General features: G+C 49.6%; 1 protein-coding gene and 1 non-coding gene across 3 annotated transcripts; both read left to right on the top strand.

Annotated features, from left to right (window-relative positions):
- The first annotated feature begins 2,543 nt into the window (after positions 1-2,543).
- AURKB (aurora kinase B) lies at positions 2,544-13,508 on the top strand. Of its 2 annotated transcripts, none has more exons than XM_029580293.1 (9): positions 2,544-2,603; positions 9,771-9,822; positions 10,017-10,182; positions 10,450-10,516; positions 10,776-10,967; positions 11,060-11,198; positions 11,458-11,606; positions 11,968-12,142; positions 12,276-13,508. In XM_029580293.1, the coding sequence occupies exons 1-9, from the start codon at positions 2,563-2,565 to the stop codon at positions 12,450-12,452; spliced, it is 1,158 nt and encodes a 385-aa protein (XP_029436153.1). In that variant the 5' UTR covers positions 2,544-2,562; the 3' UTR covers positions 12,453-13,508. The 2 variants fall into 2 exon arrangements, with proteins under 2 accessions (XP_029436153.1, XP_029436154.1); XM_029580294.1 differs by lacking the exon at positions 2,544-2,603 and adding an exon at positions 5,656-5,775.
- On the top strand, positions 2,808-2,939 carry LOC115078935. Its single transcript, XR_003853176.1, has one exon. It is a non-coding gene; the product is annotated as a U8 small nucleolar RNA (small nucleolar RNA).
- Positions 13,509-14,674: the final 1,166 nt, after the last annotated feature.

The raw sequence follows: 14,674 nt of genomic DNA, 5'->3' as shown, positions 1-14,674 counted from the left end.
TTCTTAGAGGGGACTGAGTATCTTCTTAAAACTCAAGGACAGATGGATGGTGCAGCATGCAGGGAGATACTGCAAGACAACCTGCTTCAGTCTGCTACAAAACTAAAATTTGGGCAAAAGATCACCTTTCGGCAGGACAATGATCCCAAGCACAAGGCCAAAGCAACACAGGAGTGGCTGAACAACAGAAAGGTGAATGTTCTACAATGGCCACGTCAAAGTCCAGATCTCAATCCAGTTGAGAATCTGTGGTACTATTTGAAAATTGCAGTCCATATCTGTCATCCAACCAAACTGATCAACATGAAGCAAATCTTCCAGGAAGAATGGGAAAAAATCATTCCCAAATACTGAGCAAAGCTGGTAGAACGTACCCCAAGAGACTTAAAGCTGGCATTGCAGCAAAAGGTGGTTCTACCAAGTACTAGTCTGAAGGGGTTGAATACTTATTGAGACAGCATTTTTCAGTTTTTAATTTTATTTTACAAAAATTGCAGAGAAATAATGAATTGTGACTTTGAAAATTTACTTTAAGAGCATACCGGTTTGCAATAAACACACTGTGTGAAATAATCTGTGGGTCATTTATAATCCACACATCTGCAGACTTTTTAGGGGACCGAATACTTTTGCAAGCCACTGTATATTATAAACACGTATGTGCAAAATATGCCATATGCATGTATTTGCTGAGAATCCAGTGTGCAAAGGAAAGCAAACACAAATCCATGCATGGAATTGATGCACACATGCACGTACACGCAGCGAGTTGCAAATCCTCCCTTCTCTGACACCTGGACTTATTCTAAGCAAGTTGTGCTCTCAGCCCCCGCACCTGAGGCAGCATTGATCATTCTCAACCGTGTCGCTGACACGCGCTGCGCCAGGTCCTGCAGGCACCCCAGCTTCCTCCTGCCCTCTAATAAGAAACCAGAGGGGCCCGACACGTCCCTAGCAGATGGCGTGACCCTGCAAAGCTGCAATCACTTAGCCCCATAGTGGGGACTACTGTTCCCTCTGAGCCGCGTGCACACGGAAAAACAGAGCTCACACAAGAAATCCCGGTATTATTTGCATTATACTGGCTAGTAGCACACAAAAGTGAAGAACTCTGCTTAGAAAAAGTTGCACCAAAGAACGTTTTGGCGTGCATAGCCTTCTAAAAATTAGAGGGAACATTGGAGGGGGCCCATCTCCTCTCATGCCGAGAACGGCGCCTCCCAGCACTGAATCCGGCAAGAGAAAACCACCATCAGCTGCAGATCCTCCACCCTGAGACTCCCGACATGGCCACTGCATGCTGTGTGCCAGGAAAAAGGAGAGGCAGGGTCTGGGGCACTTAGCTGTCTCCATGCTGGGGCGGCGTGGAGACAAGGAAGTCATAAAAGGATTATCAGGAACAATGAGAAAATTGCCTAGAAGACCCCCTGATGCAGAAGACGCTGGAAACATGGCCATGTCGGGGTGATGTACGGATTGTGACATAAAGCTAAGTAATTAGTATCGTTTAAACTCCTGGAGAAAAAAATTGTTTGTGTGAATCCCATTACCCAGATGGACCCCGTTAGACCTAATATGACTTTTTAAGGAAAAGTTTGAAAAAAAGAAAAAAAAAATGTTGACTCCAAGTGAGCACTGTATTTAAATTAAAATAAAGGTGGACCAAACGGTCTATGCAGTTTGCTAGGATTGACAAGTTGTGGTCATAAAGGTCCTACAAACCATCCGAAAAAAACTTAGTAAGCTTTTTACTGAGGGCGTTTTTGTGATTTATACCGCACTTAGCTGTCTGCCAGTGATGGTCTCACTAATGCAGGAATGGCTCCTCCAGCCCTGGACCTTCAGCCAACCCTCCCCTACTGTAATTTCTGTAAAATTGGGCAAGACCCCCTCGCCCCTCATGTACACAGACTGGGGGCGGCTCCCTCACCCCATCCCGCCAGCTGCTCCAGGCAGGCATTAATAGCCGAATGATAAATGTGTGTCTGAGATGCACATTTATTTTTTTTGCATGGGAGTGAATGAGTAATAGCCTCATTCACATTCATTTGCATGTGATGAGCGCTATCTCATTCACACCGCGTGGGACGCGCGTTAAATAGGCGCTAATCCCCCTATTGCATTAGGGGGTGGATTAGCGCCTATTTAACCCGCGTCCCACTGTGGGTTATACAGTGCATTCGGCTGAGCGCACTGTATTGCATCGGCCCCTAAGGGAGGGACTGCAGGAGGTGCCTGAAATATTTGACTGAACTGATCTGGCGAATGAACATATATATATATATATATATGAACATACATATATATATATATATATCTCCCTCTCTCTCTCTCCGTTAGTTTGCTCTCTGTGATTAGTGTTTACAGACCCACCCTTAGCACAGAAAATACTCCGCTCGGGATGCAGGCAGACACACGGACAGACAATGACATTTCCGGTTGGTGCTGCCTGACAGGGATTGCGCATGGAACCAGTCTGAGGGGGGAAAGGCTGCCTAAACTCGGGCTAAGGCAAAGAGCGCGGCCTGCGCATGCTCCGTCCACCGCCCCTCCCGGTCTTGAATGCAAATGAGAAGGCGCGAAGTCTCATGGGCAGCGATTCGGTAGGAGGCGACGGCTGTTTTTCCGGCTTCTTTCGGCGCGGGTACCGCGGCTTCCTCTTCCTCTCCTCGATCCCAGCGTGGCAGAGCGGCTCCCGACCGGCCTGAGTTGCTGCCGGGGGGAGGGGGCGTGCGCGGGCCTCCCTGCCCCGAGCAGAATGGGAGTCTCGCCGGGTGCTCCTCCCCTAGCTGGGGGGCGGTCGGGTATCGTCAGTGAGGTATATCCTTACCTGTTCCTCCTCCGGGAGAAGCAGAACGTGATGAGCGGAGCGGGCTGAAGTCCTGATTAGGCTCTCCCCGCCCCGGGGCTGCGCAACACCTCGGGGCTTCCGGTCTGATTTTCACTGGCGATCACTAAGCTATGAAATTTGTACTGAAAATAGAAAGAGTCTGTGTGATGGGCTGGGCATCTCTAGTCTGTAAATCCAGTGGGTGGGCGGTAATATCGGGCGTGAAGTTTGGGACTTCGTGTTTTATTGCAATCCGCTACGATGTACCGGAATAGGGATAATACATTGCAAGGATTCCTACGGGACTTCCTCCGACACTGAAGTCGCTCGGCGTACTGGCTTGGTCTCCCTCTCGCTCTCTTTATTTGTCTCTTTTTTTTGCTACAAGATTTCTTTAAAAATACAGAAACAAAACATCTCACTCTGGAGGCAGGGGGTGGAAAAGTCGTCCATGCCTAAAACCAGGCTTAAGGAACAGAAATGCTAATTGCGTCAAATGGCTGGCCTTGTGACTTGTTTATTTATAGCCAATCCTTCCCCTTCCCTCTCTTGCCCTTAGTGGTATCGTCCCCCTCCACCCTACTTTAACATTTCCCTATCTTTGTGGACATTTATTGATTCCACTTCTTTGTGAACAGTCAAAGCCTTTCTCATATAAACTTAATGTTTCTATCTTCAAAGGGATAGACGTTTTAGTCTGGTGCAGCAAACATGACAAGAGGCGGGTGGCACCTTATAACCAATGCAGCGGTTAGTCTACAAGGGGACACCCGCCTCTTGTCATTATTGTTATTCTGTAACAACCAATTCAATCACAAAAATGAAAACAAATACATTACATCTACTGGATCACCTTTATACACATGTTTATTAACCCCGTCGGAAAAATGTAGCAAATTTATGAAGCAAAACTTTCCTTCGGTAAATCTGTGCTGTCTGTGTGCCCCATTAAATGATGTCTATCTGTATGTTCTGTAATTTTGTTCTTTAGAATAGTTTCCATGATTGTTCCCGGCACTGAAGTCAGGCTCACCGGCCTATAGTTTCCTGGATCACGCCTGGAGCCCTTTTTAAATATTGGAGTTACACTGGCCACCCTCCAGGCTTCAGGTTCAATGGATGATTTTAATGATAGGTTACAAATTGCTAGAAATAAGTCTTAAATTTAATTTTTTTAATTCTTTCCGAACCCTGGGGTGTATACCATCTGGTCCAGGCAATTTGCTACTCTTCAGTTTGTCAATCTGGACTACTACAGCTTCCAGGTTCACTGTGATTTGATTAATTTCAGCTCATAGTGGAGAGTGCTACCTTAGCTTGTACGGCCGACGGCGACAAAAACTGAGGCACAGATGTAGAGGGAGACTCCCCAAGGAAAAGAGCAACTGAGGGAAGGAGCAGGAGGTCACAGAGCTCATGGCACACCCGTAGAAGATACTCATATCCTGGGGTGCCAGGAACACTTAAGGAACAGAAATGCTAATTGCTTCAAATGGCTGGCCTTGTAACTTGTTTATTTATAGCCAATCCTTCCTCTTCCCTCTCTTGTCCTCAGTGGTATCGTCCCCCTCCACCCTACTTTAACATTTTCCTATCTTTGTGGACATTTATTGATTCCACTTCTTTGTGAACAGTCAAAGCCTTTCTCATATATACTTAATGTTACTATCTTCAAAGGGATAGACGTTTTAGTCTGGTACAGCAAAAATGACAAGAGGCGGGTGGCACCTTATAACCAATGCATTGGTTATAAGGTGCACACTGTTAACCCTCGATTGGACGTGCGTTTTCAACATACTAGCATTACCCCTTATTCAGTAAGGGGCCGAAAACGCACATCCAACCCCCCGAACCTAATAGCGCCCGCAACATGCAAATGCATGTTGATGGCCATATTAGGTATTCCTGCGCGATTCAGAAAGGAAAATGTGCAGCCAAGCCACACATTTTACTTTCAGAAATTAGCGCCTTCCCAAAGGTAGGTGCTAATTTCTTCGGGCACCGGGAAAGTGCACAGAAAAGCAGTAAAAACTGCTTTTCTGTGCACCCTCCGACTTAATATCATGGCGATATTAAGTTGGAGGTCCCAAAAGTTACCAAAAGTAAAAAAAAAAAAATTTGAAGTCACCGGACGCTCAATTTTGCAGGCGTCCGGTTTCCGAACCTGTGACTGTCAGATGGCTCGAGAACCGACACCAGCAAAATTGAGCGTCGGCTGTCAAACCCACTGACAGCCGCAGCTCCAGTCCAAAAGGAGGCGCTAGGGCCTAATTTGCATACTGAATCGCGCGCACAGGAGAGTGGCGCGCTCCCCTGCAGACTTTACTGTATTGGCCCATAAGTGAGCTCAATGAATAGAATCAGCTTCTGTTTACAAATATAAAATTGTGCCTGTTAATCTTCATTTCCGTTCTATTAAATTCAGGCAACTTTGTTGGCCTAATAATTTGTACAAGTGTAGTCAAAGTCATATACTGAGTGATTAAAAAATAAACGTGTGTAACTACTATCCCTGTCAGTGCCTCCAAGCAGTTTACATCCGGATAAAGATTTAAAGGACGCTGTAACGTTCAGCCACATCCCGGACCTTTAAATTCAAACGGCCTCCGACTTCCGGGTCGAACCCCGCGCGCTCTGCGTTCCAAGCCTCCTTCTGGCACTCCACTCTCCACAACGCACTCCAAGAGCGGCTCAGCGGATTGGCTGAAGAGAACCAGGATGTCCCGCCCCTTCGTCCCTCTCCCTCCTCCGAGATCTACCCTCGGCCGCGCATGGCAGAAAGGTCGCAAGCCCCGCGGAAGCCACTCGAACCAATCGGCGCGGGCCTCTGTCTGCGTCAGCCAATGGGAGGCGGTGGAGGGGGCTGGCGTTTGTATTTGAAATAACGCCGGCGAGCGAAGCGAAGCCGTCTATAGAGCGAGAAAGGGAAGACCCGGGACCGGGAGGTAAGATGCTCTTTGGCTACAAGAGCTGGCTGGCTGTTAGTTCGTATCCTGAGGGAGGGTTTTATGGGTATAATAAGAGCTGGGGAGTTTCTACGCGTATAAGAAGAGTAGGCTCTCTGGGTATAATGAAAGCTGGCTGTCCTGGGGGGGAGGGGCTCTCTGGGAATAAGAGCTAATTTGCTGTACGGGTATAATAAAGGCTCTGTCTGGCCTAGAGAGGGGACTTTGTGCAGGAAATGCTCACTATAAGTTTCTGCAGAGCAGAGTTGGGATGCATCCCCCCCCTCCAATTCTGATATCTCGAGACAAACTTCCTCCTCCACCACCGGGCTGTCTGTGAAATAGTACAAAACCCGGGGGGAACAGACAAACTTTGTCTTAAAACGTTTATATGCTGCTTTCTGATCAAATTGACCAACCAAAGCAATGTACAGAGTTAAAAATATACTTTACAAAGCACTCAGCACTTAAGTGGCAAACCTGGTTTACCAATCCAGCATTAACACCCGCAGTTTAAACAACTCCAACATAAGAGAAGGGAATGCAAATATTGCAGTGTGCAACAATACACCTAGGAGGAGCAAATTAGAAAACAGAACAAGCTTGATTGCTGCAGATCCCTACACAGAAAATGCACGCTAGCAGGATACCTCATCTTAATAACAAATGCAAAAAAAAACTGGCAGCCCCCTTTCCAAAGTGATCGCAAACTAGAAAGAGGGAGACAAAAATGAAACGGGAAACCCCAAGAAGTTGCCTGGGTGCTGTGTGGGAGGTGGGACCTGGGAGCAGAGGAGTGGGTGCTAGCTTGGTCTCTGGCCTGCGGGCCTGATTTACTCAAACACGTTTTTAAAAGCTGAACTTTAGCTGTAATGTACAGTCAGTTGAGCAGGTTTACCCACAGTGTTATATACTTTTTTTTGTTTGGAAATTTTACTCCCAGTGCAGCAGGCAGCTTTGCTCGCCACACTGTGCATGCAGGTTAGTGCACTCTTATGGCAATCCCATACTAATGACTACACTAGTTATTATCTCCCAATGCAGAAAGGTGAGCAGGCTGAAATCCTGTTTTCTTGTTTCTGGAAACTTACTCTGTCAATTGTGGAGTAAGGTTTCCAGTGCGTTTGGGGCTGACCAGGTGTTGTGCTGGGGGGGGGGTACACTCTAGATCTGAGTACACCTAAGGTGCTTTGTGTGCACAAATCTTCTCTCCCCTCCCCCCATGCTGGCCCTGTGAGTGGAGCAGCACTGAGTCTCCTGGGGCAAAGTGCAGAGAAACCCATGGTGTCCTCCCTGGGTATTTTTTGTGACCCGTCCACCCAGCATTTCTTTTCTCTTCTGTGGAGAATGGTGGACTTGGGGCTGTCCATGCAGAGCACACATGGTAGATTATATGGAAGGAGTTTTCATTGGGGCACCTATGCTTGCTTGCAAGCCAAGACTGAGCAGGTTCGCAGGCACCAGCAGGAGTCTTTAAACCCCTGCTGATCTGGGTGGGTTCAGGGGCAGCCTTGCAGTGGGGATCAATGGGAGCAGAGTTGCAGTAGCAACCTATAGTAAGAAACTTTTTTTTTTTTTCTTCTCACCATGCTGGTCTCTTTCTGAAGCCTGCTGCCAGTTACCAAATTCCTTGGGCTGAACTGGCAGTCTGTTAACTCCCAATGCCTTAGCATACTATCTGCTCAGTGCATCAGGAGGTAAAATATTTTTTCGTATGTGTGCTAATAAACTGTACTAAATACCAGAGTGGCTTATTAGATAAGCCTCTCAAGCTGTAAAAACTGAATTAATTAAACTTTACACCTGTCTCATGTATCTGGTTAGTTGTTTAATGCACACAAATCATGTTTAATTATGCTAATTGTATTTTTGGGCCCATGTTTCAGGGTTACTGGTTTGTTTTTTTAAATTGCCATGTAATGCATGGCCTGGCAATTCCACTCCTTGAGTAGCACAAGCTGGTGACTTTTTCAAGATCTCCTCGTGGAATATTCAGAGATGCGCTTATAAGCAATGCAGGCACATTGCCTGCATATTCATTGCTGATATCCTGAAAACCAAACCCTTGGGGACCAGCCATGCTTTCCCACTGCACTGAATTGGGAGGTAATGCTTCTTTTGGGAAAGACTCTTATTGGCTCAGCTGTCATCACTGTGCACAAAATTGCGGTATATGGGACTGTCCGTTGGGTAAGCTCTTTGGGGAAGGCAGCTGTCGCCATCGCACAGCTATCTTCCCCCCTCGTGCTTCTCTGGATTCACTTGGTTATGGTGCCTGAGGTCTGCCGTTACCATGCCCAGTCCTGTTGCTCCTGCCTGAACAGTTTTGTTGCCAGCTGTTCTCTGAGGTCTTATGCAAATCCATCAGTAAAGTTGAACATGCAGTGAGTGCTGCACAATGGTGACAATTATTACTATTGGTGCCTGACCCAAGGAGCTTACATAAGGATCGACATTTGCACATAGAACTCTGTCTCTGGAGATGCAAGTGCAGGATCACATTAAGCACAGGACCATACGCTAAGGCCAGAGGCTGAGGAGCGAGTTAACGTTACACCACCTCTGGCTCAGAGGTTAAATGTCCAGTGTTTTCCTTTAACATCCCTCACTGCACTGGGGAATATTAGCTACTGCTTTCATTAACATGTGATTTACATAGAGGAGCACTAACTTGTGTGCACTCTTCCTTATTAGATTGTGAGTAGAGCTGTGCACACAAACGGGAGTAAACGTGAACTCAGCCTAGCGCACCTTACCACATCAGCCTCCACATGTGCTGTAACGCGCTCCTGCTGGCAGCTCTGTGATCGGGCTTTAGACTGACCGCTTCCCTCCCTGCCCTTCTAAAAGGTAGTGGAGAAGGATCAGGCATTGCAGAAGTTAGGTTGGCTGGTTTACTGGTCCCGCTAGCCTCTTAGGTTTGCTAAGTACTCAGCTGGTAGCCCTAGGAGCGAGGGGGCTGTCTGTGTAAATAAGAGGGCTCCTTCTCTCTATCCTATAGAGAAGACTGAGGGCAGGGGAGTGCTCTTCCTGACCTCTCTGCCCCTATATGGGGGTGATGGGCTGGTAAGGATCCTTTGCCACCGGGCCCATATCCCCCAATACTAGAAAAAGAAACAGCCGAGAACCACTGAACACCGGGCATGTGCTTTTTATTAGCTGTTGCACAGAGAGGTGCAGACTCTGTGATCACACAGCCAAAGACAATTCTGAGGATGACGACCTCACCAGTGCTGGGTCTGTGCTTGGGGTCCCTCTAATGTAGTAATGTCCAGGGCCTGGCTAGCACGATCAGCCTGGGGTGCCTTGCTTCTGGCTCAATGATTAATCCGTTTTGCAGCTTTAGTTCTCCTACTTATACCCAATTCTGGAACAGATGCTGAAGTATTTTGGTTACAAAGTAATATTAATGATTAGTGTTACAATCTACGTATATAGGAAGCTGGTTTGTAATTGGTGGGGGTTTTTTTTATTGTTTGTTTTTTTTTGCTACTGAGCAATTCACCTGCAGCCTATTTCTGGCTTCTAAAAGTGTTTGCTTAGGCCTCTATCTGGATAAAACTTCCTCCTCCCACGAGGGTTTCTGGCTTTCAGCCTGTGTACAATAAGTGTTCCTTCTCATGTTAGATGCTGGGCCGTGGTGGACCTCGCACACGTCCGGCAGCCGTCTTGCTTTCAGTAGCTTTTCCAAGGCTTTCCGAGCAGCGTTCACTGCTCAGCTGCCTTCTGCCTTGGCTCCAGAGTTTGACCCCTTGGCTGCTAGGCTGCCAAGCTGTCAGAGTTGGTGGAGTTTGGCCATGGCCTTTGGGCGATGTCTGTACCGTGCAGGATGGAGGAGGAGAAGGGGCTCTGTAGAAAAGGCTGCGCGATGCCACCGCCTGCTGCCGAGTGGAAGGGTAGGGCGCCTTAGAGGCCGGCTTTAGCAGGAAACACTTCCCCTCCTTATTGTCGGAAGTCAAACAATGTACTCCTTAAATTCTGCTTTTGTCCTGCAGGATGGCTTCTAAGGAGAACCTGAATCCTGGTGCCTATTACAGCATCTCTAAGGTACGCGGGGTGAAGGACCAAGATTCCCCCCCCCCCCCGGCTGTTTCACGGCCAGAGCCATCCTGCTCTCTTTGCTGTCTGCCCCCCCCAATCCCTCATGCTTGAGTCTGTGCCTTTATATTGAGGACAGACCTGCCTACTTCTTCCCATTGCACCCGCTGTGTTATTAATGCTGTTAACTTCTTTCCCTGAAGTTCACTCAGTCTGCCACGCCCCTGTCCTGCTCCGGCCCACAGCGGGTCCTGCGGAAACAGCCTTTCGGGTCCGGATTCAGCACGCCCTCCGAGCCCATCCTGCTGCAGCGAGCCATGGCCAATGGCAGCCGGACAGCCCCCGCACTGAACAGCTTGCAGAAGCCCGGTACGTCGCGCCCAGCGGATCTGTGCTGATGGGTGGCTATCCCGGCAGGCAGGGCGCCAGGGAGCACACGGCTACCTTAAGACAACTTACGTGGAGAGACGGTGGGACAGGAGGGGGGGGGGCGCACTCATCTCGGCTGAGCTGTACTAAGCCACAGCTGCAATTGTTTTCTAGCTGCTGTCACTTATAGAAGCCACCATGTGCCTGTGTTCAAACGAACGATACTGTGGGGTGTGCATTAATGGTCTTCTGCTCTCTCTCTCTCAGCTCCGGGCAGAGTAGCAATACCTGTGGTAGCCAATAGCAACTCCCAGGAGATGCAGAAGCTCCCGAAGTAAGTCTCTTCCCCCTCCCCTAACCATCCATCCTCCGTGTCTCTCTTTCCACTGGTGGAGGGAAGCAGTAAGGTAGAAAGGCTCCTCCCGGGGAGAGCCTTCCTTATGTGACGGGGCAGCGTCGGCGCTCTAAACCAGCTGGCACTTGGTATTGGTTGAACCGGAGGTGAAGGTCACTCGTCTGCCTCCCTCTGTCAGCTTGCCAGCCCGCCTGCCATCCTAGATCGCTCTCTCTCTCTCCCCCCCCCCCCCCCCCAGGAAGTCCTTTACCATCGAGGATTTTGACATCGGCCGGCCTCTGGGGAAGGGCAAGTTCGGCAACGTGTACCTGGCCCGAGATCGCGAGACCAAGCTGATCCTGGCCCTGAAGGTGCTGTTTAAGTCTCAGCTGGAGAAAGAGGGGGTGGAGCACCAGCTGCGCAGGGAGATCGAGATCCAGGCCCACCTGAGGTAGGTGAAGGCGGGGGAGGGGAGGAGGTGTAGGCCCCCCCTTGAAGTGGGGCGGGAGGGGTCACGGGCTGACTGTCGCCGCTCTTCCGCAGGCACCCCAATATCCTGCGACTCTACAATTATTTCCACGACAAGAAGCGGATCTATCTCATCCTGGAGTACGCGCCTCGGGGGGAGCTGTACAAGGAGCTGCAGAAGTGCAGGCATTTCGACGAGCAGAGGACTGCCACGGTAAGTGGGCGAGAGACTGGGACAATACAGAGGTCGTCGGTGCAGGGAATGAGGCTCCCAGAGCTTTGTGACAGGGGAGCAAGGCGGAGAGAGAGCTTCCTAGAAACCCAGCACATGGTACATGCTGCCTCCCTGACGTTCCTCATCCCATTTGAGGTTGAGTTTAGGAAAGAGTCTGAGCAGGCTGGGAAGACACCACAACGGAGGTAGAATGGGGTGGATGAGCTGATCCGACTCAGCCTCTCTCTCCCCCCTGCAGATCATGGAAGAGCTGGCCGATGCCCTGATATACTGCCACACCAGGAAGGTGATTCACAGAGATATCAAGCCGGAGAACCTGCTGATGGGCTACAAGGGAGAACTGAAGATAGCGGATTTTGGCTGGTCCGTGCACGCACCTTCTCTCAGGTAACTGAGCCCAGCAGGGCCTACTCATTGCCTCGGCTTAGCTTAGAAGGTAGGAGAACGCTGCCTCTCGTTCCTTTCCTCTCCGAGGGCTACAGAGCCAACGTTTTCTCCTAGTGCAGGCTGTATCGCCAAAACCCACCCCTCCCTCGATCTCTCTCCCAGCATAGGCTCTAGCACTCGAGGAGCGTGGCCCTGTGTCCTCCCCAGCACGGGCTCGCACTAGAATCATCGATTCCTCGGCGCGTTCTGCATGGCACGCCTCGCCGGTGCTGCTTCCAGTAAATGTCCAGTTATTCCAGTTGTGTGTCTCAGAGGCTGGAATAAAAGAGATGCATCCCACTTCTTGCTCCCCTCCCTGTAGGAGGAAGACCATGTGTGGCACCCTGGACTACCTAGCCCCCGAGATGATCGAGGGGAAGACCCACGATGAGAAGGTCGACTTGTGGTGCATTGGGGTGCTGTGTTTTGAGTTGTTGGTGGGACACCCGCCCTTCGAGAGTCCCTCCCAAAGTGAGACCTACCGACGCATAATTAAGGTAAGCAGCTGGGGTGGGGTACAGGGACCACGTGCTCCTGCTGTCCTGCCATGACTCTCGCCTCAGGCAGATGATAGCCCAAGGGGGGCGAGCAGAGCCCTTCTCAGTTTCTCTTCCCCTCCCCCCCCCGCAGGTGGATCTGAAATTTCCGCCCGGCATGTCAGAAGGCGCCAAGGACCTGATCTCCAATCTGCTGCAGTACAACCCCGCCCAGCGCCTCCTGCTGGAGAAGGTCTTGATGCACCCGTGGGTGAAGGAGAACTCCCGCCGGGTCCTACCCCCTGTCTTCTGCAATGCCAGCTGCAGTTAGGGTGGTGGAGTTTGGAGAGGGCGCCAGCTTTCCTGCCTCGGAGGCAGCCTGTAAATAGATTTTATGGTGGCGCTGGCTCACCCAGAGAAGCACAATAGCAGGGAGCGGGCTGACTCCTAGGATATGCTCCTGGGGGACGGGGATACATGGGGCCTTCTCTGCTCACTGAGATGCTCGGACGCCTGTGCCAGACTTGGGCGTCCGTCGTGAGCCGTGAGAGCGCTGCTTGCGCGCACCGTTGCATTTTCGGAGCAGCATCCAAGCACACAAAACAGTAAAAATGTGGTGACTGGCTATGGCCTCGACGGGGAAGGACTAGAGGAAGGGAGTGGGGTGGTGGCAGGAGGGGGCTGGAGAGGGAGTAAGCAGCTTTTGTGTGCGCTGTAACTGATTTCATTGGAAACCAAAGTCTGACGTGTAGATAACCTTCCAGTTTTTAGTTTTGGAATTGCAGGGAGTTGGGGGTAGAATTTTTTTTTTTTTTTTTTTTTTTTTTTAAAGGACTGCATTGTTTCCCTGCCCTTCAACCTCCTACTCTTCCTTCTGTCTTCCCTGCTTTCCTCATTCTCTCTCTTTAGGTTATCACGCTCACTCTCTCTCTCCTAGAGCGCTCCTGTATCTCTGTATTTGCTCCTACCTTCTCACCCTCAACAGTTCCTGTGCTGGTATTGCCCCTGTTTCTTCCCTCAGCGGGATCAGTATTGCTTTCTTGCCTCTGCTCTCATTGTGGTCTGCCCCCTCTCCCGTTGCTGTAACTTCCTTCAGTAATTCTTGTACCTGCTGGGTTCCCCAGTTTATATCTGGTGCCCTCCCTGCCCCTTTGTTGCTCTCTCAGCCTTTCTGTGTGCATTTTTTCTGCTGCCGTCAGAGTGGAACGATCTCACCTCCTGTATAACCTGGGGGAGGGGGTCTGGAGAGGATCTGCCTCTTCCTTCATCTGAATGTTTTTAATAAAGTTTCTGAATGCTTTCTTCTGCTGTGGAATACCTTAACTTGAAAATATTAAAGTCTTCCTACAGACCATAACAGTAACTTGTGCAGTGATGCTGTTGTGGGTTGAGTGGTTTAGGGCTGTATGGAGAATAAGGACTCATTTTTCCAGGTAACTTTTGTTCTTGTTGTAAAATGCTGGTCCCCCCCCCCTGGAGAAAATAAAACTAGAAAATTAGGATTCCCCTGTATAAAAAAAAGCCTTCATTTTTGCTCTTCAGGTTCTGTTTGAAAAGAGAGATGAGAGGCCCCTGAACATGCAAAATATATTCCTGTTCATACCCCAGATCAATCCAGACTTCTGGGTTTTGCCTCCCTGCCAGCAGATGGAGACAGAGAAAATGTCACTGACACTGCCTAACCTAGTCTGCCACCTGCAGTCCCTCCGTATTTCCGTCTCCAGCAGAGGGTGGAGGTGCCAAACCTGCAGGCTAGAATTTCTACGGACAAAAATAGGAGATGTGACGCAGGCGAGCTTTCCTCCACTCAGGAACAGCAGGCTAACAAGTTGCAGACCTGCCTCGGCCTCCTCTGGACAGGGGCAGCAAAGGCCACACAATGAGAGGCAGCTGGTCTACTCTTCAGCAGGCGTCATAGGATGGAGGGGTGGACCAAGATAACGGATCTACTGGCTCCTAACAGCAGAGAGAAAAAAAAATAGTGCAGTGTCAGTAAAGGTTTTCTTCTGTCTCCATCTGCTGGTCGGGAAGCAAAGCTCCTCCTGTGTTTGGACTGAGCTGCTGCATTCCAGGAACAAACAGCAGATGATGACCAATTTGCCTTTTCATTTCACGGATTTTCTTTCAGTTTTGTTGTAATAAACTGAAACCCCTAGGGATAAAAGATAAATTTAAAAGTAAGGTCCCTATAGAGGGTAGTGAGTTTGGCTGATGGTAAAACAGAGAAGAGTTTGGTGTCAAATACCAATGAGCCAGTGGTAGCTCCAGGTCAGGTCCTGGCCCCCTCTATCATGGGTTTTTTTTTGTCCCTGCCTCCTTTTCTAAACTTGGATTGCCTGGCCCTGGTCCTCTGTTCCCAGCAGGCTGGGAGAAAATGTGGCATTGGCTGCCTCTCCCCTGCTGGTGCTGGAGGTAAAACGTACCCTCTCAGCTCGGCCGTGCGCGGTGGCAGTGCTGTGCTGTCACGAGGCATTGCTCCTATATAATATTTATACCTCTGATCTGCCTGCGCAGCTTTGTCTGCCCAAATCTATATTTGGCAACGTTCTGAAG

This window comes from Rhinatrema bivittatum, chromosome 16 (genome assembly GCF_901001135.1).
Source record: "Rhinatrema bivittatum chromosome 16, aRhiBiv1.1, whole genome shotgun sequence".
Classification (NCBI taxonomy): Eukaryota; Metazoa; Chordata; class Amphibia; order Gymnophiona; family Rhinatrematidae; genus Rhinatrema; species Rhinatrema bivittatum.
The sequence above is the reverse complement of the archived record's forward strand: the minus strand, read 5'-3'. Positions and strand labels throughout refer to the sequence as shown.

Excerpts from the sequence above, each read along its gene's own strand:
- AURKB (XM_029580293.1), top strand. The coding sequence starts at position 2,563 with ATGCAAATGAGAAGGCGCGAAGTCTCATGGGCAGCGATTCG. Across the intron at positions 9,823-10,016 it reads CCTATTACAGCATCTCTAAG|TTCACTCAGTCTGCCACGCC; the intron begins GTACGCGGGGTG and ends CTTTCCCTGAAG. Across the intron at positions 12,143-12,275 it reads CCTACCGACGCATAATTAAG|GTGGATCTGAAATTTCCGCC; the intron begins GTAAGCAGCTGG and ends CCCCCCCCGCAG.